The sequence below is a fragment of the Myotis davidii genome, unplaced genomic scaffold, assembly GCF_000327345.1.
Source record: "Myotis davidii unplaced genomic scaffold, ASM32734v1 scaffold665, whole genome shotgun sequence".
NCBI lineage: Eukaryota > Metazoa > Chordata > Mammalia > Chiroptera > Vespertilionidae > Myotis > Myotis davidii.
In genome coordinates, this window is record NW_006296410.1 from 172875 (window position 1) to 199442 (window position 26568).

The 26568-nt window shown below is 59.1% G+C and overlaps 1 protein-coding gene across 3 annotated transcripts; it reads left to right on the plus strand.

Moving 5' to 3' along the window:
* Positions 1-15567: 15567 nt before the first annotated feature.
* SPON2 (spondin 2) lies at positions 15568-20162 on the plus strand. Of its 3 annotated transcripts, none has more exons than XM_006771439.2 (6): positions 15568-16092; positions 16489-16749; positions 17075-17298; positions 17375-17566; positions 17906-18079; positions 19401-20162. In XM_006771439.2, exons 2-6 carry the CDS (start codon positions 16527-16529, stop codon positions 19584-19586), a joined length of 999 nt encoding a protein of 332 aa, XP_006771502.1. In that variant the 5' UTR covers positions 15568-16092; positions 16489-16526; the 3' UTR covers positions 19587-20162. The 3 variants fall into 3 exon arrangements, with proteins under 3 accessions (XP_006771502.1, XP_006771503.1, XP_015424421.1); XM_006771440.2 differs by having other exon boundaries at positions 15569-16092; positions 16524-16749; positions 17906-18080; positions 19408-20162; XM_015568935.1 differs by having other exon boundaries at positions 15570-16092; positions 16524-16749.
* Positions 20163-26568: the final 6406 nt, after the last annotated feature.

Consider the following 26568-nt stretch of genomic DNA (forward strand, 5'->3'; position numbering starts at 1 on the left):
CCAGGGCACCCGCAGTGGGGGCCCTGCCTGGCCCACACCTCTGAACACCCGAGTCCCTCGGGCGGAGGCCCCCTCCTTGCTCTGTTAAGGGCCAGGGGACTCTGGTTCATGGCAGCGAATGTCTGAGGTCTCACTGGGCCCAGAGCTAACCCCCCGGGGAGGAACACGATCCCAAATCAGCCGGGGCCGAGGTTGGTGAGGGCCTGTGTGGGGCTCATGCAGCTCCAGCTCCAGGAGCAGAGCCATCCCACATGGAGGCCAGGCACAGGCCAGTGGCTCCTCTCTGTCCTTGAGGGTCAAGGGCGTTGTTCTCAGCTGATTACACATCCGGGCACTGGCCACGCCCCACGCCCCCTCCGCAGCAGGCCCTCGCCTGCTCTGTCCCTCCTGGTTGTCCCCCCAGGCCCCCGTACACACAGCTCCCGTCCCCACACAGCAGGGGAAGGTCCCCCTCCCTGGCTGTCTCTGGGGAGGCCCTGCTCCAGGAAGTGGCCTTCCCAGCTCCTCCCCTCGCCTGCCCCCTGACCTGTACATCTGGTGTGAGCTGGGCCTCTGTCCCCTGGGGGCTGCAGCTTGGTGGGGCCAGAACAGAACCGGCCCTGCCCCCTCTGCCCAGGCACAGGGAGGAGGGGGCGCTGGGAGGGCAGGGCAGAGGAGGTCCTGGGGCAGGGCCAGCCCAGCTGGGGGAGAGGCCTGGGCTGGCTGAGTGGAGGCCTGGGAGAGGCCACCTCCATCTTGGTGGGAGTCGGGGCTTCCGGCCTCAGCGTCCCCATCTGAGCGGCCTGTCATGCCTCCCTGGCTTGGCCGTCTGCCCTGGGCACAGTCCCCTGCAGCACCCTGAGGTCTGGTCACAGGATAGGGCAGCCCAGCTCAGGGCTGGGCGCCAGCTTTCCAGTCAAAGTGATGAGTGTCTCAGCAAATGGAAGGGCCTGGAAGCCGCAGGGGAAACCAGCCCTGGGCAGCCAGGCGCAGAGATGACGTGATGGTGGGAGCAGCGGCTCTCGGCTCCTGGGTCACAAAGAAGGTGCTTAGCTGGCCTGGGTGGGCCGGTCGGACCAAGCTGCGCCCTCACCTGTCCCCACCGGCCTCTCCCTTCCCCTCCACCAGTGGCTGCAGACACCGCTCTCACCACCATACCCACAGGTGGGCTTGGGTGGGTTTGACCTTCTGTGCTCCTAGTGGGGTGCTTAAACCACAGCCCTCAGGGGGCTCCCCAGCTCCTCTGAGCCTTGACTGAGACCCCCCCAGGACAAGGCCTGCTCCCCCTCAAGGAGCCCCTACAACTCTCTCCCAGAGGTGGGTCAAGTGCTGGGCCTGGGGGAGTCTCCTACTTGGAGGTGCCGTGAGTGCCTGCTGGGCTTTGCTGTGCCTGGGCATCGGGGCACCCCTCCCCCAGCAGGTGGCCAGGGCTCATGTCCCACTGAGCCCGCTGTCCCCTGAGCAGACCCAGCCTCCAGTGCGCTGCTGTGGGTCCTGCCCCCACGGCCCTGTCACCCCGCCCACTTCTCTCCACAGTGGCCCACATCCTCCCTGCTCTCATCAGCTGGACTCTGACCCCAGGACATTGTCCCCATGGGAGGGTGAGAACTTTGTGTGGTCACCACTGTGGTCACTCTGGTGGCAAGAGTGAATGGACAGAGTGCCCAGCAGTCAGGGGGTGGAGTGGCCGTGTAACCCAATGGCCTGGTGACCTTGGCTGTTGGCTCCCTGCCCTGGCAGAGCTGTGGCAGTCCTGTGGGCCCTGTGTTCAGCCCAGGGGCGCTGGGGCCTGGTTGGGTTTGTGCACTGGTGGGTGGGGGAGGAAGAGCTCACAGGAGGAGCCATCACACCCACAATGAGAACCACATGCTGGGCTGGCCATTCCTCAAGCCCAAGCTGGTCAGTAGGACGGGGCTCCCATTCCCCACTCTTGCCTAGCCCCTTCCCCGTGGGGCTGCGGGAGGCAGAGGTCAGTGCAGGTCTCCATGTCCACTCGGTGCTTCCAGGAGAGCTCAAGGCTGGGGGTCAGGGAAGAGGTTGGTTCCTGCTGCCCCATCCCTGGAGCCCCAAGGACCCCAATCCCTATTGACTGCTGAGTACGGAGCCTCCACACCCAGTTTAAGTCTGTCGGCTTCAGAGGAGGCTGCCCAGGCAGGGAGGGCAGCCCCCTCCGACTCTTGCCCGGGTGGGAGCCTCACATGGGGGCCTGGGCAGTGGCAGGCAGGCCAGGCATTTCTGGCTGGGGCATCCGGGTGAGCGAGGACAGGTGTGTGGGGAGGGGCCTGGTGCATTGCAACTGATCAGCAACAGATGACGCTCGGCCCCTGAAGCCACCGGCCCTGAGGCTGTGGTCCTTGAAGGGGCCGCTGGTGACTCATTGGGCGTCTTGGCCAGGTGAGATGAGCCCTGCAGGCTCCCCTGGGGCTCTGGGGACAGTGGATGCGGGGCCGAGGCGTGGCCCCGCTGACGGACATTCAACCTCTCGTCTGTGGCTCTAAACTCTAATGCTCGAGCCCCACGTCCCCACCCCGGTCAGGGACTGTGCTCTCAGCCACACGGGCACAACCAGTTCCATGGAGACATGGACGGGAGAAGCAGGGTCCCGGGTATTCGCCCCGTGCAGCTGCTGAGAAGGGGCCTGGCCTGGAGGACCTCTCAGGACGATGCCAGCACGGCCTTCTGTGCCCAGGTGCTCCAGCCTCACCCCGACTCCATGTGCCTCCAGCCAGGACGGGGCACAGGGGCAGGATGGTCGCCGCTGGCCAGGAGCCAGAAAGAGTCCAGGACACCCTGCCTCTGCCCGTAACCACGAGCAGCCCCAGGAAGGCCCCCCACAATGCGGGCGCCACAGGAGAATGCGGAGGCAGCTGCGCACAGCGAGTGCTCACCAGGAAGAGATGAGAAAGAGAAGGCACCGTGCACACTCGTGTGCCAGGTGCGGGTGGAAGCCCTGAAGGCGCCGAGGAGGGCAGGCTGTGACCTAGGTGCCAGCTCGGCCTGAGCGCGTTGAAGTGCCACCCACCGACCACAAGCACCAAAGAGTCTCTCTATCACTCGACTAGAAGGTCACTATCGAAAACAAACAAGGGCAGCCAAGGACATTCTGGAGCAGAAGGCCCGCGAGGGAGCCACGGCCTGATGTCCGCGTGCCTTCTCGGGCCACATCGCAGCCCGGGCTGGGGCAGGTGTGTGAGCGGACGGGCCGCTGTCCCCGACAGAGCCAGGCAGAGCTCAATGCACAAGCAGCAGCATCTGGGACAGGGGCCCTGCCATCGGTGGGACCAGTGATGAGGTACACAGTGCCAGGCCACCCTCAGGTGCCCACCCTACAGTGTGTCCTCCAGCCGGTGGAGGTCACGGAACTACTCTTGGCCAAGGATAGAGCAGCAGGCATGTCTGTCACTTGCCGAGCAGGCGGCTAAAAATCGTTAGAACGCAACCACGAGTTAAAGGGACAGAGACCCGGAGCAGACCTCTCTCCAGAGGACACACGGCAACAGACACACGGAAAGATGCTCCACATCACCCGTCAGACGCCAATCAAACGAGTGAGCATCGCCCCACAGGAGGTCCAGAGCCAAGAACCAGACGCCAGGTGCCAGTGCAGGCGCGGGCGCATTGGGCAGACCTCACCAGGCGGGAGGCAGGGCACAGCCACCACGACCAAGGAAGGGCTCAGCCCCGGGCTTGTGCAGAAGGAAACCAAAGCCAAGGGAGCTGGGCAGGGACCAGGCCCTGAGCTGGACGGGAAGTCTCCCGTGGGGCTGGGCCAGGCCTTACAGGAGGGTCTGAACCATCCAGAATGTTCCGGCCTGTAGACCGTGACTGGTGGGGTCCACAGAGAGCTGGGATGCTTCGGCCAGTGGTCTAGAGGGCGGTCCATCCACCTGGATTTGGGTGCCCAAGACTACGCAGCAGGGGTGTAGGCCCCCTGACCTGGGGCCGAGGGTCCTCAATAGTCACCAGCACCTCTCCCCCTCCACCAGCCGGTGATGCCCACGTGGGAGGGAATGTGCTCACCCAGCCTCCTCCTGCTCCGCTGCCCTGTCTGTCTTCCAACAGGCCTGCCCTCTGCAGCTGGTCCCAGGCAGGGGTGATGGTTTTGGGGATTTGGGGATGTCCACACCTGGCCTGCAGTTAGCAGCCTTGGCTTCCTGCTGGAAAACGAAGGGCAGCCAGACCCAGGAGCCCTGATGGGGAGCAGCTGCCTGCGGCAGGCAGCCAGCGGAAACCACGTTCTCCAAGCAGTGAGCTCACGGCGGACACATTCTCCGCAGCCCGAATAGGTCATGCGGCTGGAGGCCTCCAGCTCTTCACCCAGCTCTCCTAGCACCCCTGCCTCGGCCCCAGGCCCCCGGCTGTTTCTGAAGGACCTCCTGGCCACCATCTTCCCCAGCTCCTCATTCAGGGGCCTCTTACGTGTTCCGGACTCTATTCCAGGTGCTGGCCGATTCACCCTCCGTGTCAACAGTGCACAAGTTGGACCTGCAAAGAGCACGAAGGCAGCCTGAGCCTGACTCAGCTCACCAGACGCCAGCTGCGGTGGCAGGCACTGCTCACGCATCCAACTCACTCACCCACACAACTGCCCCATTTGACAAATGTGGAAACTGAGGCACAGGGAGGCTCAGTCAGTACCAAGGTCCACAGCTGGCCACTGGCAGAGTCAGGATTTGGACAGGCCCTGACCCTCTTCTTTTTAGTTTTAATTTTAAAGAATGTAAGGATTTGAGAGAGCATGGGACAGAAACATCAATTTGTTTTTCACTTAGCTATTCATTGATTGATTGATTTTTTTTAAAAAAAGCTGGCTTTCATTTATTTATTTTTGCATTTCCCTCTTTTTTTAATATATATTTTTAAATATATTTTATTGATTTTTTACAGAGAAGAAGGGAGAGAGATAGAGAGTTAGAAACATCAATGAGAGAGGATCATGGATCAGCTGCCCCCTGCACACCCCCTACTGGGGATTGAACCTGCAACCCAGGCCTGTGCCCTTGTCCGGAATCGAACCCGGGACCCTTCAGTCCCCAGGCTGACGCTCTATCCACTGAGCCAAACCAGCCAGGGCAGAATCCCAACTTTTCAAAGTGGATGCAGCAACCTTCAAATTGCTGTGGAAGAACAGTGCCTGGCACGTGAAAGGGAAGAAGAGGGGTGCCCTGGCCGGGAGTGCAGTCCATGAGAGTGTCACCCCAACGTGCCAAGATGGTGGGCTCCATCCCCTGTCAGGGCACATGCCCAGGTTGCAGGCTTGATACCTAGTAGGGGGTGGGCTTGAAGCAACCAATCAATGATTCTCTTTCATCAATGTTTCTATCTCTCTTCCTCTCCCTTCCTGTCTCTAAAATAAAAATATATTGCCCTGACCAGTGTGACTCAGTGGATAGAGCATCGGCCTGCGAACTGAAAGGTCCCAGATTCGATTCCGGTCAAGGGCATGTACCTGGGTTGCGGGCACATCCCCAGTGGGAGGTGTGCAGGAGGCAGCTGACCGATGTTTCTAACTCTCTCTCTCCCTTCTTCTCTGTAAGAAAATCAATAAAATATATTTTAAAATATATATTAAAAAAGAAGAGGGAAATGCAAAAATAAATAAATAAAAGCCGCACCCCAGGCCGCGAAGGCCCCCTTTCCAGGTACTTCCTGGGCTGACAGGGCAGCAGAGGCTCAGGGGCTGTGGGCCCCCTCCTCTCCTCAGCAAGGCCGGGCTGAGGGTTCCTCACAGGCCCTTCCAGGCCCCACGTCCTCACCCTGCCTGTCCACGCCCTCGCGAGGCTCGGTTTTCCCTCGGCAGAGTGTGGGCGGGGATGGGCTCACCAGATGGCTCAGCTGCTCCGTCCCCCACATGCCTCAGTGGCGAGATAATCCCTTCCCGCGTGACCACAGGCGGCCAAGCAGCGTTGCTGCTCTGAGTCAGCCGGCGGTCTTGGCAGCCCTGACCAGCCGGCAGGCTGACGGTGGGCCCTGGGAACGGGACCGGAGTTGGGGGCTTGTGCTCTGGTTTTGCAGTTTCTTCCTCCCCACGGACTTTCCCTCTACTGCTCCAACGGCCACTAGGGCACGGGCTGCGTCTCCACAGGAAAACGTCTTTCACAGGACACATGGCGGCCGGAAGGGCCGGCCTCAGTCAGACGGAGCAGAGGGGCACACGGAAGAGGGGTCAGGCTTCCAGGTAGCGCCGGAAGCACCAGCCCCCCACCGCCAGCTCAGCCCCGGTCATCCCACGCCCAGCAGGGCTGGCCCCCAGGAGGACCAGGGAAAGGCCTTCCTTCCCCCACAGGACCCACCCTGAGCCTGGAAAGTCTGCGCAGGTGCTGGCGCCCCACAGCCTGTGGCGGGACGGCCTGGCTCCAGCCTCCTGTGGCCGACTTCTAGCCGGCACCGTGAAATGTGGGTCAGCGTTTGCTCACCTGGCCCGGGGCCAGAGCCGGGGAAGGAAGCACACCCAGCTGGGGCTGTCGGGGCCCAGTCCCACCCCAGCAGCGACCCCGTCCCCACTTCCTGATGCTCGGCCAGAGGGAGGGCCTGGCACACGCGGCTCACATGATCTCCAGAGCCCCGCCTGTGCCCTTCCTGCTGTGACTCCATGGGGTACGAGGTCGGGCTGGCTCGTCACCAAAGGCAGCACCCCACTCTCCCTGGCCCCCTTCACCCCACAAGCCTCACCCAGCTGGGCTGACCCGGAGGGCCCCTCACCCATAGCACGCAAGCCCGGTGCCTTTGCCCCCCAGGGTGTCTGCACCCTCAGCTGCCTGGGCACCCGATGCCCAGAGCTTCACTCTCCAAGGGCCAGGTGCCCTGGAGTTGCCCCTGCTCAGCCCCTGCTGCAGGTCACAGAGAGCAGAGCCTGGGGCGTGGAGCCGGCGCCCTTTGCCAGGGCCCACGCCTCCTTCTAGGAACTCGCAAAGGCTGTCTTACAGCAAAGGAAGGGGAGGCCTTGCTCACAAGGGTTTAAAGCAGCGGTGGCCAGTTTAAAGGAGTTGGCGACCGCTGGTTTAAAGGAAGGATCCGCTCTCCCCAACCACCCACAAGTGAGAGGGAAGAGTGAGGGAGCCCCAGCATGTCTCATCTGGGGGGTGAAGCGGTGGGGCAGGGCTGTGGAGCCCACCTCGGGGTCCTGGAGGCCTGTGTTGGGATGAAGGGGTGGGAGGGTGGGGCATCTTCCCTCTGGCAACCAGGCAAACTCTGTGCCTTCTGCTTAGAGCCTGGGGTTGGCCTGGGGGGCAGGGGGCAGGGCTCCCGCAGGCAGATCACACAAGCCTTGCCTCCCACCAATTCTACTGCCAAGACACATTTTTAAAAAAAAGTACACACACCTATTTCTGAAATAATTTTAGACGTACAGAAAAGTTGCAAAAATGGTGCTGTCCCCATACCCTCCGCCCAGCTTCCTCTAACGCTACGGCTTTATCCCCGCACAGCGCTGACACCTGTTGCTCCCAGTTGCAGACCTCGACCATCCTTCAGCAGCCTTCCCACTCGTGACCCGCCCCCCACTACACTGCAGCCAGGTCTCCTTAGAACCAGTCCTGGAGGTTTGAGGGGCTGGTCAGTTCTGTATTGGGTCTGCCTGCCAGTCCCCTGCCTGGAGTGAGGCTGGTTTGGGCAGAAATCCTAAGGGAAGAAGGGATGTCTGTCCTTCTTTTTCAGGGGTCAGGTCAGGGAATGTGCCCATTGCCAGCATGTTTTTTATTGATTTCAGAGAGGGAGAGAGGGAGAGAGGGAGAGAGGGAGAGAGGGAGAGAGGGAGAGGGAAACATCAATGATGAGAGAGAATCATGGACCGGCTGCCTCCTGCACGCTCCTCACTGGGGATCGAGCCCACAACCCGGGCATGTGCCCCTAACCGGAATCGAACCCGGGACCCTTCAGTCCACAGGACGATGCTCTATCCACTGGGCCACACCGGCGAGGGAGATTGCCGGCATGTTAATCGCTGTGTGAAGCCTGGTGATGAGCCCTCAAGGTCGGCCACGGGGACTAGCTGGCTGGGGCCACACTCCCACCCCACTGGGCACAGGCCCTGTGGATGCAGATCTGACATGTGGGTGGATGGGTGGCTCTGGCCAGCTTGTGCAATGAGCAAGGCCCAGTTCCCCCGGTCCTCCGCAGGGTGACACTGTCAGGCTCGGCAATCAGAACATCTGATACCCGGGCACCTGTGACCACAGCCATTGGCTGGCACCACGGCTCTGGCTGTGACAAGTGGGGAGGGTTCTGGCTCAGTCAACTAGGAGCTATGTGAGGTGCCGCCGCCCTGGGGGAGCAGTGATGGGCGGCAGAGGTGCCAGATCCCGCAGGGCCTGGCAGGGCTGCCCTCCATGCCATCGCTGAAGGCAGCACGCTTCACCTGTGCTGTGTGATTGGAAATCTGGGGGCAGCCTCCTGTGTAGGAGGTTCAGGAGCCTGAGGCTGCCCATCCTCCAGCTTGCCTGTCACCCTCCGCCTTCTCAACTCCAGACCGTGAAGCCGCGCCTGGAAGGGAGCCTGGTACCCAGCAAGGGCTCAGCGAGGGCTGCCCAGGGAAGCGTAGTCTTCTATTGGGTGCACCCCACCGGAGGCCACGAGCTCGGGGTCAGGAGGCTAGGAGATTTAGGCTCCTAACTCGCCAGCTGTGTGGCCTCAGGAGCTACTCGGCTTCTCTGGGCCTGCCTTTGCCCCATCTGAGAGCAAGAGTCTAAGGCCTGAGGGCCCTGTCACCACCTCTCATGTCTGCAGTGACACCGGAAAGTGGCCACGGGCTAACAGACAAGAAGGTGCGTGGCTGTGTCCCAACACAGCATTACTGACCCCACGCGCCCAGAGAGCCCAAGGGAGGTTCTGAAAGTGGCAAAACCACGAGTGCTGGCAGAGGGCTCGTGGGTGCTGCCGCCATGATCACAGCCACTGTGGTCATGCCCTCCAATGGGCCTCGCTCTCTCCTCTCCTCACCTCACCAACCCACGGCCCTCCGGGCGCAGCAGGCCAGGGAGAGCTATGCGCCTGCCGACAAAAGAGTGTGTGACTCAAGGGAGAAAACACCACCACCAAGGCCTGCAGTTCGTGCCTGCAGCCTGGACAGAGGACGGTGGGTGACATCCGTGGGTGCGGAGGGAGGAGGACTCTGCCCCAGACAGCCGGCCCGGAAGGCCTGTGAGCACGGGAGAATTAGTCATCCCGCACCCTGTGCAAGGGAACACCCAGAGACTAGCAAAGTGGCCGTGAGTCAGACAGAGGCTGCAGGACCGATGCCAAGATGGGACGACATGGACGGAGCAGGACGGCGAGGAGCCGGTGCGTAAGCACCACCCTGGTCTGGTCACAGTGATGTACGCCAGGAAGGTCTACATGCCAGACAATGCGGACGCTGCGCACGGGCCAAGGGACAGGTAAAGGGCCCGCGCACACAGGCAGGCCAGCTCCTGGCAACTGAGACACCAGCAGATACCGATCGTCACAGCCTCAGAGAGAAAACAGCACTTGCTCAAGGCCACGGTGTTCTGTACTCGTCTGAAGAAAGTATGTTAATCAAAATGATCTTATTGTAATCCAATAAAACTTAAAATAACAAAAAAGGTCACGCACATACCCTCAGTATTAACAGTCGGAAACTGAGAGACACGCCTCTAGGTAGCTCTCAGTGGTTCTCAACCTTCTGGCCCTTTAAATACAGCTCCTCATGTTGTGACCCAACCATAAAATTCTTTTCGTTGCTACTTCATAACTGTCATGTTGCTACTGTTACGAATCATAATGTGAATATCTGATCTGCAGGATGGTCTTAGGTGACCCCTGTGAAAGGGTCATTCGACCGCCAAAGGGGTCGCGACCCACAGGTTGAGAACCACTGCCTTTAGATACAACAGGACATCAAATCCGAACGCGCAAGCTGTCGGGAAAGCCACAGAAAGCAAATACGTCTCAGCAGAGCCAGGGGCTCAACTGACACGGAACTCAGATGCTGGGGGAGAGGTCACAGCGAGGGATTGTGTGCCCATCTCAGGAAACCAGAATGAGGACGATAAGGAAGGGGATAAGGAAGATAAAACCAGAAATTAAGTAGAAAACAAGTACGTCAAAAGGAGAAATGATGGTGCTCTTGCTAAAACAATGAAGCAGATGCCCCGTTCCAGGGAAGCTGCTGTGTGCTGGAATCTGGGGACCCCTCTGACCAGGGAGGAGGAAGGGCCCACGGAGGGGAGGGCTGGGGCGTGCTGCAGTGCCGCCATTGCACATCTGAGCAGCTGTTTGACAATCTGGGCAAACAGGCCATTTTCTAGTGAATGTAAATTACCACAATGACTTAAAACAGGGGAACACCTGAATTGCGGAACACAAGAACCTGGGAAGGTGGTTAAAGGTGAAAGAATAAAGGAGAGATCTGGGGACAGATGCTCACAGCTGAGGATGATCTGACCTTAGCTTGGAAGAGAAGTTATTCTAGTGTTATTTTAACTTTCCCAAGACAAAAACTCTGCAATTCATCTTATGAAACCAGTATAATTTAATACACAAACCTGATGTGATACAAAGAAAACGACAGACAAATGTCACTTATAAATGAAGATGAGAAAAAAATTAAATAAGAGATGAGCAAAGAGAACCCAGGAAGAAACTGCAGGCCCGTCCATCAGGACTCAGCAGGGCGGCACAGGCTCCAGGGTGGCTCAGAGGAGGACGGACGTAATTTCATTAACAGCTAGCACGGAAAATTCAGAGAACCCGATCAGTAAGTACTGACGAGAAATGTGGCGAAATCCAGCAACCATTATTAATGACACTAATTAAAACAGAAGAAGAAATCAAAGACAGCACACAACAGAGGCCACGCTCATTCTACACAGGAACACAAAACCGGCCCAAGACCTGCAGGCGCCTGGTGGTGCTGGCCGTTGCCATGGTTACTCAGCGTTTTCTTGGAGGGTCTAGCAAACACAATAGAATAAGAAAATCAAATAAGTGACATAAACTTTAAGAAAAATAGATAAAACCATTTGTGCTGATAACATGATTGCAAACCTAGAGACTTCCCTCTACTTTAGTTTAAAAAATTAAAAATCGGTAAGAAAAAGTGACACAGGATGACTATACGAAAGTGAGAAACGTTCACTCCTCTAGCAACAAGCGCCCAGAAGTAAAAGCAGTGAAGACACTTGTCCACAGCAGTGACTGCAGTGAAGGCGAAGGTGCTGGGACCAGCGACCTGACAACAGGTGAGAATGCCAAAGGGCTCGCTGCTCCTGCACCCAAGGGCCCTCTGCTCCCACAGCCCAGGGGCAGTGCCCTCCACCCGCCTCCCCTCTGCCTCCAGGGGTTTGGAACAGCCCCTCCAGCTGCAGGAGGTGAAGAGCTGGAGGAAGTGGCCCACGCCCAGGCTGCGTTCTCTTGGGGAAGAGCTTTCATGCTGGGCGAGCTCTGAATCGAGTCAATACAGGCAGCCGTGCAGCGGGGTCTTCCCGGAAACCACGGGCAGGTCGGGGGGCAGCTTTCCGGGAATGCCTCTGGAACGCATTCCCGCCCGGCCCTTTCCGTCCGGGACAGACGGCTATTATTGGTTTCCACCACGAATGCTGCACAGAGCTGGACAGTGGGGTGAGCCTGGGTAAATTCAGCCACCTCACAGCGGCCGAGGAAGGGGAGAAATGGGAACCCTGTTCGCTGTTGGTGGGAATGCAAAATAGTACAATCACTGAGGTTCCTCAAAAAAGGAAAAGTACAACCACCACATGACCCAGCAACTCCACTTGTGGGCACGTCCTCAGAAGCACTGAGCAGGTCTGGAAGAGATCTTCGTGGCCCCAGGTGACGAACATGGGAGAACCTACGTGCCGGTGGGCGAATGACTGATAAACCAGCGTGGCCCATCCGAGCAGTGGGTGTGGTTCAGCCTCGGAGAGGACACTGGCACAGCTACCACACGGTGCGCCTTGAGACCGTCCCTCAGCCTTTGGGTCATGCAGGGCGCACACCCTGCAATGCCCCCTCACACGAGTTCCCGGCAGCGGTCACATTCATCAGGTAGGGTGGCGGGTGCCCAGGGCCGGGCAGAGGGGCAGTGAGTGCTGAACAGGGACAGCTCCAGGTTCACAGGTGGAAAGAGTTCTGGGACGGGGTGGTGACAGCTGCCCAACAGTGTGACTGACCTAAGACCACTGAGCTGGGCACTGAAGATGGTAAAGACAGACAAACACACACCTTACGATTCAGCCCATTTTCTCGATAAAACCCACAACCTGCTGCCAGCCTTCGGCCGCCCTCCACAGGCAGCGGGTCCTGTGTCCCTTGAAAATGCTCAGGAACCTCGCCCTGACTCAGCCACCAGCCTGGGACACAACTGCCTTTGTTTCCTGTTCTGCTTAAAGGCGCAGAACCTGCTGAGGCCATTGGGCACTCGATGCTACTGAAAAAAGGCTTGTTCTGACCTTTTTTGCCTGTTTTCTCTTATGAAGGACGGGCATTTTCAGAAATCCCCACTTCGCCATGTTTGCTGAAGTCCTGACTTCCAGATTTGAATGAGACGCCGTGGTAAATGCAGCCCGGCACAGACAGACCTGTGTTCACAGCCAGGACAGCACACCACCCAGCTCTGCGGCCCCAGAGTGTGGCCTGGCCTCCTCAGAAAAGTGGAGCTGGAGGTCACGGCCATGCTTGGCCAGAGCCCTGGGTTCCTCGACACCCTGCACGGTCAGAGGGGGCATGGTTACTGAGCGAGGCTACAGGCACGGCCCCTGCTGGGATAGCCGTGGGGCTCCCTGGCTCGGCACCTCCCAGACCCTGAACTGCAGAGGGTGTATCAGCCCGGGACCTGGGATTCCCCGCGGGTCAGGTGCTCAGGGAAACCTGGGTCCAGAGTGGAGCTGAACGGGAGGGGGCGGCAGAGTCCCAGGCAGGGGGGCGAGGAGCAGCGGGTGGCTTCCGGGCTCAGCCCTGGCTGTCCAGCCTTAGCAACTGTGTCCGCGGCTCACACTGAGGCAAACCCTCTGCCCACACTAGGCCAGCTCCTGGCCGTGACCAGGCTCTCCTCCGAGCCCTGAGGGGAGGCCTGGAAGACTCCTGGGACTGCCCTGGCCCGGATGGGTGCAGGGAAGATGTGGAGAGGAGGGAATGGGTGGGGGCCAGGAAAGCTCAGCCTGCAGGACGGGAGCCGCCCCGGGGAAGCTGTGTGCGGTCTGTGGTGGCTGGCAGGAGCGGGCCCTGGTAGAAGTCTGCTGAGTGGGTGAGTGAGCAGACAAACGTGTGCCTGTGTGACTGGCACTTGACCCCCAGGAAGCCAGACACAGGCCAGAGTCTATGCCGAGAAGCCAGCCTGTCCCCCAGCCTCACCCCACCCAAGTCGGGCTGTGCCACACCCAGGGAGCGCCCTGAAACAGCCTGGTCAGGCCAGACCTCGAGGGCCCCTGGGCCAGAATCCACATGACGGGGTGGCCAAGGTCATCCGGGTCCAGCTGGAGGCAGAGCACCCTGAGGGCATCCTGGGTCTGGGCTCCATGGCAGGGCCACAGCTGGGGACAGGACGACGACATAGCTTACCCAGCGCTCCCCGTATGCCAGGCCTGTCCTCAGCAACTCACAAACTCGGGCTCCTGGAAACCCACACCCTCTGAGGCCATCTGAGCAGCACAAACCCACCTCCCCACGCGGGAAGGCCTGCACAATTGCCCAACACCCACCATTAGCAACACCCTGGGGTTAGACACCTTTAAAAACTGCAAACATCCTCTGAAGTGAGTCTGCAGTGTCCACTCTGTACTTACACTCATCTGAGCTACGGCAGGCGCTGAGGTCGGGGGGCAGGGGATAGGGATGTCCCCTGTAGCCGTTAGAGTTACAGGGGAGGGGAGCAGACAGGGAGTGTGGGGTGCAGACAGGAGTGTGGGGGTACACAGTCCTGGCCTACAGCCACACCCTGGGCCTCATTTCTCTGAAACCACCTCAGGGTGACTGTGCACAGTGACTTACAGGAAGGGACCCTGAATCAGTGTCGACCGTTACCCAAGCACTCATTGAATAACAGAATCCCTCTAAAAAGTGTCTTTTCCATCCGCTCCAGCTCCTCCTCTCAAAGTCTTGGGGAGCAGGCTTCTATCTATTGAGGTCACTTCTGTGTCCCCACCACCAAGGCCCAGAAAGTACTCAACACTTAGTCCTCGGCAGGAGACAAGATATAGCGTCCTGTTTGTAGAAGAGGAGCCTGAGGGTCAGAGTGGTTTGTAGCAGAATCCAGGACTCACAAAGTCAGCCTCATCCCTACTCACTGGACTCCCCACCTGAGGCCCAGACAAGATGCAGGGCCACAGGTCACAGGTCCCTGGATCTCTCCTGGATGTCCCTGCCCCTCTCTAAGCACAGCAAACAATTGGGCCTGTTCCCCATCCCATGTGTCCTAAGAACCCCCTCAGGCAGATCTTGAAGAGGGGCCTCTACCACCAAAGGAAGTGCCTTCCTGGCCAACCTCCTCCCAGCCCCCACCCTGGACTAGGCCGGGCCCTGTCTCCTGGCCCCTGGTCCCCAGCAGCACATCCCAGGCGGGGACCCCGAGGGTTGTGGAGCTCTTCTGATGGGTGTGGGGGGCTGGGGAAGCGGCCCCCTGATGACGCTGGGCTGCCTCTTGGCCATCCTGGGCCTACTGTCAAGTGGGGTGAGCCCTGAGGCCCCCGGTGGCTGGTGAACAGGGGTGAGAACCGGACGATGCCTGAGTGAACAGGGGAGAGCAGACGCGATATCCCAGGCCTGTCCTGCCTCTGTCCTCCAACCCGGTTGCTGCTTCTCCAAGGGGAACCCGGAGCCAGGAGCTGGAAGATGCATCTGCTCGCGCTCCCTTGAGGGTGCGGCTTTCCCAGAGCTGACGGCAGGTCCACACGGATCCCCCGAGGCCATGAGAGCACTGCCCTTCTCCAGCACAGGCCGCACAGAAGCTGACCACGACACCTGTCCGCAGGCGCAGGAGCCAGACATGAAAGATGGGCCTGAAGGCAGAGCCAGGCCACTTTCTCACAAAGGTTTTTTTGAAAAATGTAGTTGCTTTCATAAAGCCGTGCTAATTCTGTGAGCGGGGGCAGGTTTGCCCGGTTATTTTAAGGGAGTGAAGTAGCCTGGTGCCTCTCATCGCCCACGCACAGAAGCTCTTTGGGTGTGAGGGTCCCGAGTCCACGTCTGAGCTGTGGGTCCTGCCGTCTCCACACGGTGCTCACAGCCACTTCCCTGGGCCCGTTGTTGCTTTGAAATGCAGGTGGCCACTGGCTTGTTTTTGTCTCCATTCTGTTCTTATTGATTCTTTTTCTCTCCTTTTTTTGAACACGTGAAACATCCTAAAACCAGCATGCTTTCTGTTCACGCATAAGACCCCCCAGGGCTCGTAGGAGCGAGACCACCCTGCCCTCTCTTCTAGTTCCCAGGCCTGTGACTCGGTCCTGGAAACATTCTCCTGACAGTGAGCAGAGACAGACCAGCATCTGATGGCGGTGTCCTGCGTGCCAAGCACCCTGACCTTTGTCCATCGAGGGATGTGGGTCAGGGACGGGCGCCTCCTGTCCCGAGGGACCTGGCGGCCCTGAGGGAGGGCCCTGGGTGGGAGGTTCTCCTCCCTGAGCACGCCCCCCACACCCCTGTGGTTCTGATTCCCTGGAGGGGCGCCCGCCCAGCTCTGGGCGTTCTAAGCAAGCCGAGCCCTGAGGCCCCTCTTGCAGCCTGGCTCCAGCACTCCCACCAGCACAGGCTGCGGCTGTGGCTGCGGTTGTGGCTGTGGCTATAACACGCTGGCTTTGGCACCACCTCCAGGGAGACACTGGGAAGGCCTGTTGGGAAAGCAGAGAGCAGTAGGGAGAGGAGAGGGCGGGGAGGCCGGGAGGGAGGGAAAGACAAAGAAAGGGGTGCGGCAACTGGCAGGCACCCGACCAGAGCAAGAGTGACCTCAGCGCTGGAGAAGCCTCTCAGCCTCAGAGCCAGGCGGCCAGGGCAGCTGTGGGGCACTGAGTCCCTTTCTCGTCTGCTCTCTGCCGGCCACAGTGGGGGACCTGGGCCTCGCTGGCCAGCCGGGTGCCATCCTCAGCATAAATTGGAGCTCTGGGCTCTTTCTGGGACCATCCCAGGCCACAGCCTCGCTGCCTGCCTTCCTGCTGCTCCTGCTGGGTGAGTACTGCATGTGCGTCTCTGACCCCAACCCCTAAGTCACCGGCCTCCTGGCTTCTCCCCATCCCCGTACAGAAACCTGCAGCACCCCAGAGGGAGGCCCGAGTTGGCCATGCAGTTCTGGGTATAGTGAGTCCAAAAGTTGACCCTCCAGGTCTGGGTTCCCTCGGACGGCAACCCCAGAAGTGGGTAACTGGGGATGCCACGCCTGGGCGCCGGGGCTCCAAACCTGTCGGGCACCCTAGGTTCCTAGACACAAACCTGCAAATCCAGCTTCTCTTTCCAGAATAGGGGCCAGGCCAAGCCTGAGCCCGAAGGTGGAGCAGGGAGGGAACTGCTTAAGGCTGTCACCTAAGCCCCATCCGAGCTGGCACGCAGTGGGTGTCTGGCGACCAGCTCTGCAGCCTGTGGAGCTCTCCCCCCGCTTCTAGGTGATGGAAATCCGTACCCCTGCCGCCGCCCAGGGCAGGGCCCTCTGGGCTCTCCTACTGGCCACACTTGGCACCACAGCCAGCCAGCCACTGGGGGGAGATTCCGTGTGTACAGCCCGGCCCCTGGCCAAGTACAGCATCACCTTCACGGGCAAGTGGAGCCAGACGGCCTTTCCCAAGCAGTACCCGCTGTTCCGGCCGCCCGCGCAATGGTCATCCCTGCTGGGTGAGCACAGCCCTGCCCCTGCGCGTGGCCTGTCCACGCAGGGGGGATGGCACCTGGCAGCTGCACCACACCTCACAGTCCGGGGGCACTCTAACCCAATTCACCTCAGTGCCAGCTATGTTTGCTGGACGCCTACTGCATGCTGGCCAGTGATGGCCTGGGCTCTGGGGGTGGGGGGCAGAATGGCAGAGTCAGGGGCAGGCCACTGAACTGGCTCCCAACAGTGTCCCCGGGCAGCACGAGGCCACAGGGTGTCCCCATGTAACGGTGGGAAGGAGGGGTGCGCTCACGCGGGGCGGCTGCTCACGCAGCAACGGGCCCACAGGGGCAGCACACAGCTCTGACTACAGCATGTGGCGGGAGAACCAGTACGCCAGCAATGGGCTGAGGGACTTCGCGGAGCGGGGTGAGGCCTGGGCCCTGATGAAGGAGATCGAGGCGGCCGGAGAGAAGCTCCAGAGCGTGCACGAGGTGTTCTCCGCCCCCGCCGTGCCCAGCGGCCTGGGGCACACCTCCTCGGAGTTCGAGGTCCACGCCAGGCACTCACTGGTAAGTGGCAGACAGTGGGAAGGAGGGCAGAGGCGTGGGCTGTGGTGGCCACCCTGCTGAGCACCTGGCCCCCCAGGTGTCCTTTGTGGTCCGAATTGTCCCTAGCCCCGACTGGTTTGTGGGCGTCGACAGTCTGGACCTGTGTGATGGGAACCGTTGGAGGGAGCAGGTCACCGTGGACCTTTACCCACATGACGCAGGGACAGACAGCGGCTTCACCTTCTCCTCCCCCAACTTCGCGACCATCCCGCAGGACACAGTGACCGAGGTGAGGGCAGGGGAGGCTGTGACAGCACTGGACACTCAGGGCCGCTCCTGTTGCCCAGCTTTCTTTCTTGTTTGGACAGCACCCCTGTCCGTAGGGTCACGGGAGCAGGGGCGTGGTCCTGCCCAGGAGGGAGCTGGCTGCGCTACATGATGGGGGGTACGAGGTGGGGGCCCGGAGGCGGCCAGGCCTTCCTGGTCCCTTTCCCGGACCATGGGCCAGGTGCCCAGGGAGCCACGAAGGCCCAGTTGGGGTGCTTCCACACTGCCCTGCTGGACTCTACTGGCTCCCACCTGGGCCAAGCACACAGCCGTGCTGACCGCCCTTCTCTCATCTCCCCAGATAACCTCCTCCTCTCCCAGCCACCCGGCAAACTCCTTCTACTACCCACGGCTGAAGGCCCTGCCCCCCATCGCCAGGGTGACCCTGGTGCGTCTCCGGCAGAGCCCCAGGGCCTTCGTGCCTCCCGCCATAGAGATGGGCGGCAGGGGCAACGAGATCGCGGACAGCCTCTCGGGTAAGCCCAGGCCCCACCCCCACTACACGTTCCCTGTCCTCCACAGCCGTGCTCCTGGGCCAGGGCTCAGGCCCGCGGGAGCCGCCGTGCCCACCACTGGCGCATGGGGCAGAGAACCACTCGGAGAGTGTGTTCCACGGGCAGTGGTCAGCTCTCACGGCAACGGACAGCTGCCGACACCCAGCCCTGCACCAGCTCTGACCTCTCACCCTGAGAGTGACCCTGAAGGAGTGTCCCAAGAGGGACTGTCTGAAGTGGCAATAACACCACCTGACACCCACCACTCTCCTGAGACCAAGCCAGTCGCCCACACGTGACCCTACAAGGAGTGATGGTCCAGGGGCGAGTGACGTCATCCACCCCCGCGGTGCTCCCCTGTAGCAGCTCCAACTTGCCATGGAGGTCACCCCATTCTAAGTCAGGCTCTTGGGTGTGAAGTGCCCACCACCAGGCTGGGCCAGGGCCCCAGCAACACCAGGGGTCAGGAAGGGAGTCAAACCAGGGAGGGCACTGATGCTCAGACAGCCCAGGGGCCCGAGCTGAGGGCCCCATGAGCCTGCGTCTCTGAGCAACTTCAAACATGGGTTCGGCACCAGACCTCAGGGGTCCTGGTGGTTCACAGCATGTGGTACAAGATGATGGGGTTCTGGGGGTTCAGAGCACTCTGTGAGGATAACTAGAATTCTGGGAGACTTGGTAGCTGGTTGATTCAAGCTCTGAGCTAAAGATCAAACTGGCCCAACATGGGTAAGTGCAGCCGGAAGGAGTGTGAGGGGCCCAGCCCCGTGGGAGGTGGGCCACTGGCCTGCCACAGCAGACGGGAAGGGCCTCACTAAGTGGACCCCTCTGTGCCCTCCACGGCACACGTGGAGGTGGCACTGCCCACTGGAGCGGGAAACCTGTCAGGCCCTGGGTGAGTGTGGGGCCGTGCTCCCGCGTGGTCAGCTCTGACGCGGGTCAGTGACTGGGTTCACGGCAGTGGGTGGAGCCTCAGCGTGGGGCTCCCTGAAGCACAGGTCACAGCCGGGTCCCCTCCGCCAGGAATGGGACATGGCTGAGTCCCCGGGCTCCCGTCCCACGGCTGCCGGTGGAGAGGAGCACAGCACCGCTCGCAGTGTAGAAGCACTGAGTCCAGTCGTGTCAGTGGTTTCTCAGGAGGGTGGGCGGCATTCTCTTCGGCGGACTCGGAACCGCACTGCGAAGGCGTTTCCCCTCCACCCGCCCGCAGTCTGGAGCGGGTCTCACGGGTGAACACACCCGGTGCCCTTCGGCCACCCACTCCTCCTCCACGCGGCTCACGGGTCTCCTGTGCTTGGTCCCGTTCCAGAAACGCCGCTGGACTGCGAGGTCTCCCTCTGGTCCTCCTGGGGGCTGTGTGAAGGTCTGTGCGGGAAGCTGGGAGCCAAGACCAGGACTCGCTATGTCCGTGTGCAGCCTGCCAACCACGGGGCGCCCTGCCCCGAGCTTGCAGAGGAGGCGGAGTGCGTCCCTGACAACTGTGTGTGAGCCCTGAGCCGTGGCTGGCGGGTCCAGTCGCTTGGTTGGGACCACACGGCGAGCAGGCCGAGCGCAGCTTCATCATCTCTGAGCCGCACTGCTGACCGACCGCTCTGCACAGACGTGCCCGCGGGCCAGAGGGGACGTCAGGACCAGGCGTCTCCTTTCTGCAAGTTCTCCCTCGTGGCCCCCACACCCTAAGGTCCCTTCTTGTGGAGACTCACACGTCTGCTCTAGCTCACGTCCGGTGTGTGTACCACCTGCGGCCATGGTCCTCCGTGCAGAGGACGTGTGCACAATGCCTGGCCGGGTGCCCTCAGGACAGCCACCCACCCCAGGCCCAGGGGCCGAGCCTCACGTGCTGGCTGTGAAATACCTCGGTCCTGGTGCCCAGGCGGCCACTGGCACAGGAGCCCTGAACTCATGCCTGCTCCTCAGAGCAAGGCTGCCCCGGGCACTGGCTGCTCCTGGCATCCCAGCAGTGATGGTAGGGGAGATGAATAAAGGGGGGCAGGCTGGGACACCGCACCTGGCATTGTCACATGACTGATCTGTGCACTTGAATAAAGACAATCTGTTTCCTGACATTGGTGGCCGTGGTCTGCCAAGCACTAGACGAGGGCAGACAAGGGCCGCCCACCTGCCCCTGGAATAGGGTCTCCCCCAGACTTCCCTGAAGAGCACAGAGCAAGCGTCAGAATATGTAAACATGGTGTCAGGCGCCGCGCGCATCTGCAGTCCCCTCCCCAGGCCACTGAGCACCAGGGCCCCACCTCACTGCTTACCTGCCCTGGCCCTTGTCTGAGGTTGGGGGTTCAAAACCTTGTGCTACCAGCAAGGATCCCTCAGGGACTCCCCAGTGAGCGGAGTGGAGGCTGGTCTGGGCCCTCAGAGGACAGCGGGAGATGGAGACACTTTCAGACCATTATTCCTCCCGCTTGGATTCCTGCAGGTCCCTCTCCCTCACCCATCCTGCAGCTATGGGCCTGGAGAAGGCTCCTCCCACCCTACACAGGCTCCCCCTCCACGCCTTCAAGGACCCAGGGGCCATATTGCTAGCCTCTCAGGAACAGGGGGTTCAGCTCCCCCTTGACACAGCAAGTCCCTTTGGTCGCCAGGCCCCTGCCCCATCCCCCCACTGGCCGGAAGATACCCCTTCCCCTCCCTTACAGCCTTCCTCCATCCTCTGCGAACATTCCCCTCCTCGGCCCCATTCCTCTCTCCAGAACAGACTCAGATCCCCAAAGGCCACGCTGACCCTCGGCCTGGGGAGGAAGGAGTGAAGGCAGCTGCCTGTGACCATTTGCTAAAGGAGGGGGTGAAGGCCCAGAGAGGGCCTTAAACGCGCTCACGCCTGGAAGTGCTACTAAACAGACTGGCAGCGGCCCTGCGAGGAGGCACTTTTCTGCAGCATGTTCTGGGCATGTAATCTTGGGGCTCCCCTCAGAGATGCTTCATGACAGCGCTCCCCAGGGAGGGGTACCAGGCAAGCTCCTCAGGGAGCCCTGTGTGCACAGCCCTGCCCTCTAGTGAGACGGACACCCCCGCCCCTAGGAGCTGGCTTTGCAGGCTCCCAGCGAATGGCTGTGGGTGAAGGACACACACGTGGTGACAGCCACACAGCACTGCTTGGGCACATGGCAGACACAGCAAATTCTTGCTGCATGAGCAGGGACTCCACTCTCTTCATCTGTTTTGCAGGAGTCCTGACACTGAGCACATAAGATACCAGACAAAATGAGACAACCTTTTAAAAAAGATAATGCCCTGATGAAGTGGTAGAAGGTACGGAATTCCTCCAAGCCCAAAACAGCAAGCAGCCACTGGGTAAGTGGTATGCGCAGGAGCCAGACCCCACCCTGGATGCCCTGCTGGCCTGGGATGTCCAAGGCTCTCATCTCATGGCACGACCACCGCCCCCCAACCCCCCAACCCCGCCCAGTGTGGGAGCGAGCAAACAGCTGGCCCTACAAGGGCACGGCCTCTCTTATACTTGGCTCTGCAGAGAAGAAAAAAATTGTCCCTAAAAATTCCTGAATGTCAGCCCATGCTCACACAGGTATGAGATCTGAACACCCCTCATTAAAAGTTTTGCTTGAAAAAAAAAAGTTTTGCTTGAAAATTCCTGGGCTAGTGACGCCCTGAGGCACCCGGAAGACATGAGCATAAGTCCTCCCTGGAGACCCTCCTGTGGATTCAGGACTCACAGAACCCCACTGTAACATGAACTCACAATCAAAGCGCACCGACACACAAGGAAGTCAGCAGTGCCCCCCTAAGTCAGAGGAAACAGCCCACTACAGAGTCAGACCCACAATGCCCAGGTGCTGGGATCGTCATGGGGAGTACGTGACTGAGCACATGACTATGATGCAGCCGGAAGGCAAACTTGAGAGAGTTCCATAGAACCAAGCACAGAGCCTGACCTGAACACACGGCTGCACACGCCAGTCCCATGACAGAGACCAGCAGGCAGTCTCCCAGGACCAGGTGCTACACATGGGGCGTGTACAATCCCATAAGGACACCACACGGTGGGGGGCAGATACAGCCGTACAGACCCGTCGACACCCATGTCGCCTTCCCCTCCTTCCTGGGCAGGGGGAGAAGTGACAGTGTTATTTGGGGCCAGAACATTTACTGCTCATGTCAGATGCTCCAGACCCCAAAGTGTATGACAACATGGAGGCGCCTTCGCAGATGCCACCTGGAGCCAACACCCTCAGGACGCCCACCCTGGAGAGTGCCTAGAGCCTGCAGCCAACTTAGACAGAACCTTTGTCGTGCCGAGGCGGAGATTTGGGAGACAGACGATGGAAGTAAACAGTAAAGCAATCTTGCGTTAGACAGTGCTCAGCTCTGGAGAAGAGGGGATGGAATACTTGCTGGTGGTGACGACGGTGCTGGTGCTGGTCCTGGTCCTGGTGGATAGTAGTGATGATGATGATGGTGGTGATGACGGTGATGATGATGGTGGTGGTGGTGATGATGGTGGTGGTGATGATGATGGTGGTGGTGGGGATGACAGTGGTGGTGGTGATGACAGTGGTAGTGATGATGGTGACAGTGGTGATGATGGTGGTGGTGGGGATGACAGTGACAGTGATGATGGTGGCAATGTCAACTCTATTCACAGCATTCAGTACAGGAAGGTTTTGGCCGCCTGGGTCAGCCCGGGGAGAGTGAGGGAATGAGTGAGGACAAGCTCACTCCAAGGCTCCTGTGGGTTCTGCGGTGCTGCCACATACTGGATAGCTGAAGGGCACTGGGCCAAACGTGGCTGTCCCAGCATCCACTCAGATACCCGCAGGTCTCTTGCACAGGCTGGGAATGTCTACCCTGGGCTTCAAGGGGCTGCAAGCGCGCCCAGCAGGGGCGGGACCCAGAGCTGTCACGTTGAGGAGGAGGTAGAAGTGAGGAGGAGGTAGAAGTGAGGAGGAGGTAGCAGTGCAAATACGGGAGGAGGGTAGGATCATGGCAATGGTCCACCATGCTCAGCAACACCAAGCACGTGACCAGGGGCAGGGCTGAGCAGCTGGTGGCACTGGGGGGAAAGAAGGTAGGGGTAGGACAGTGAGAAGTGATGGGATGGGTGTCCTGGCAGAGATGGTGGACTGAACACTCACATCTAACCCCACTTCTGTCCAAACTCCACTAAGACTATAGAAAAGGATGTTCAGGTGGCATAACCCAGAAGGCTGCCTTGGGCACTGGGTCTGCACAGGCGCTCTGAAGGGACACCCCTCCTCCTCACACCCTCCCCCCAGCCAGACCCTAAACCCAGATGGAAACACAATCTGAGATACTGACATTCCATAAGAGGTAGGGGAAAGCTCTCACTTCCTCTCACTTTCACAAATAAGCAAACAAAAACATTGAATTGGGCCTGGAGCAGAGGAGCTGGGGTCAGGCCAAACTATGTGAGCAGCTGGAAGGGCAGGTCGCCTGGGGGCTGCTGCTGAGTACGGGCCAGAGCAGAGTCCAGAAGACAGCCTGGCGCTCTCCTGCTGGACGGGCCCTCCGAGACAGCAGTGTCCCTCGATACCAGGGAAGAGAAGATGCATTCTCTCTGGAGGAAGCTTTCCCAACTCCCAGGGGGGCTCAGGCCTCCCACCAATCACAATCAAGCCATGAGGGTCACCCAAAAGTCACCAGTTAAACCAAAAAACAAGTCACTATAATTGATTGAAAGTAAACAGAAAAAACCCCCAATAGATTCTGAGAGCCAAGGTAATGAAATTATCAGAACCAGAACACAGAATAGCTACAACAAAAATGACCCATCAACAAGGGATGATTAGAAATGAACAGCTCCATTCGGAAAGAAAAGACTGTGTGGACCGCCAGGCCTGTCAGTAGGTTAAAGAGCCGATCCAGGCTCGGCTGGAGGAGGAGCTGGGGAACTGGAGGGCGTTGCTGGGGCCATTCCCCAGAATACAGCACAGAGGAGGCAAAGAGGCAGGAAACCTCCAGAAGATGTGGGAGAGAATGAGAAGTGTTAACTGCGTCAAACCCGACACTGAGGATATACGAGGGATAACAGAGAAAGCTCAAATAAAAAGGCACCTTTAGAGCCAGAAAGCATAACACATCCCAGACAGGACAGATGAAAGCCGCCACGCCTGTGCACGACATGAAACTACCCAGCCCCAACACGAGACGACCTTCAAAGGCCCAGAGGGGGGCAGATCACCCACGAAGGCACATCTGTGGGAGCGACAGCCATTTTCCACAGCAGCCACGGAGTCAGAAGGCAGCCAGCACCACCTTCCGCGTGTGAGAAACTGTCCACCAGAGTTGTGAGTGCAACCCCAGCTTTCAGGGAAGACGCCTTACACACTTTCAGATGAAGAAAAGCTGAGTTTACCACCAGGCGGCTGCCGGGGAAGGAACTCCTTGAGCAGGAGCTTTGGCACCAACGCACCCGTCTCCGCCCCTGGAAAAGCTCAACACAGAGACAGCCCCGGGGACAAACAGCCGTTACCCAGTGTCTTATTTATATCAAAGGAACTCAAGACCGGGGCCGATGGGGGAGCAGGAGGCACAGGTCCACCGGGACCACCGCTAGCATCTGTCTGATGCAACTGTCCTGGAGCGCTGGAGTCTGTGGATGGCCAGCAACTCCCAGGGGAAGACTTGGACAGTAAACTGTGGTGAATTTTGCTCAACTTCAGCTCTTAGCACAGTAGCAGCTACGCGTCCCCCACTCTAGTCAGGGTCAGGCGGCTGCGTACCTGCTCCTGGAGCAGCCTACGTGCAGCCTGCGGGAGCCCAGGTGGGCACACAGGGTCTTGTCTCCCAGGGATCTGTGAGCTGCCTGGTGACTGGTGCTTCTGATCACAGCCATGCAGACGGGGGTGGGGGTAGGGGGGTACCATGGTTACAAGCCCTGCCCTCTCCAGTGGAAGTTGCTTGCAGGAGATTTAAACAGCTGGCACCCTTTTCTCTTGCCTCCCCCTTAATTTTTCACTTTTTCCCCTTTCAGAGCCAAACACTGAGGAGAAGGTATTTAAAAACAACTGCGCATACAGGGAACACTAGAAAGTGCCTGGGTGTGCCCAGGGGCGTCCCAGGAGAGACCTGAGGAGACCTTAGGGTTATTCCTCAGGTGACCTTGACAGAGACAGCCTACAACACTGACACAACAGTAACACAACAGCACACGCTGGGAGGGGGAGGAGGTCTTTCCAGCATCACCACGATATTGAACCAAATAGCCAGTGTCCAACAAAGTATCAGGGGTTACAAAGAAAAGGAAGTATGGCCCATTCAGGAAAAGAATAAGTCAACAGAGTTGCCCATGAAAAAGATCTAATGGCAGATCTGGTAGACAAAGACCTTTTTTTAAAAGATGCTAAAAAAAAAGACACCAGTGCAATCCCTGTCTACTTCGGTTCCAGGATGCAGTTATGTGAAACGTGGCCACTGGGTGGGGCTGGGCGATGGCACATGGGACCTCTCTGTACTGTTTCTGCAACTTTTTGTGGGTCTATAACAGCGGTTCTCAACCTATAGGTTGTGACCCCTTTGCGGGTCGAACGACCCTTTCACAGGGGTCGCCTAAGACCATCGGAAAACACATATATGATTACATATTGTTTTTGTGATGAATCACTATGCTTTCATTATGTTCAACGTGTAACAATGAAAATACATCCTGCATATCAGACATTTACGTTACGATTCCTAACAGTAGCAAAATTACGGTGATGAAGTAGCAACGAAAATAACTTTATGGTTGGGGGTCACCACAACATGAGGAACTGTGTTAAAGGGTCGCGGCATCAGGAAGGTTGAGAACCGCTGGCATATAAGTATGTAAGGATAAGAAATTTTTAAAAAATTTAAATTAAATTAAAAGAAAAAAAGAAATAAAAAAAGTAAAGCTCAAGAAAGACACTGGCTGCCAGAACTGCAGGGACCTAATGGCTCAGACTGGAGACTTGGACACTTTCTTCCAAATAAGGAAACAGACCCAAGGAGTTGCGCTCAGGGCGAGCCTTCCGAGTTCAGCACGTCCCACCTCAGCAGCCGGCTGTTCCTCGGCCACACTTCCACCCATCTCCCACTTCCACCCGTCTCCCACTTCTCAACGCCCTCCACCCAGGACAGGTTTCACTTCCTGCTCCCCACTTCCTGCCAAGCAGTGGCGACCACCAGGAAATGGCCATGTGGGCTTGGTCCCCGGGCATCTGCTGGGCATGGCACTTTGGTTCCCCAGGCCCACATGGTCCTCCATTCCATTAGAATTCTTTGAAACCCATAAAACAACATATCAGAAGGCACTCTGATGTCATCAGCTTGGACAGGCCCCAGGGGACAGATGTCTTGTTCCCTGGGACTTGCTGCAGTCCCAGGGGCAGCCACCACATGTCACTTCTCACAAAAATCAATTTACAAACTTGTGGGATGGAATGCAAACACTCCCTCAGCAGCATCCCTTGCGATCGATCCATTTCAAAGCAAGTGCTACCGGGAGTGGCTACAGCAA

Excerpts from the sequence above, each read along its gene's own strand:
- SPON2 (XM_006771439.2), top strand. The coding sequence starts at position 16,527 with ATGGAAATCCGTACCCCTGCCGCCGCCCAGGGCAGGGCCCTCTGGGCT. Across the intron at positions 17,299-17,374 it reads TCCACGCCAGGCACTCACTG|GTGTCCTTTGTGGTCCGAAT; the intron begins GTAAGTGGCAGA and ends CTGGCCCCCCAG. Across the intron at positions 18,080-19,400 it reads AGATCGCGGACAGCCTCTCG|GTTCCAGAAACGCCGCTGGA; the intron begins GGTAAGCCCAGG and ends GTGCTTGGTCCC.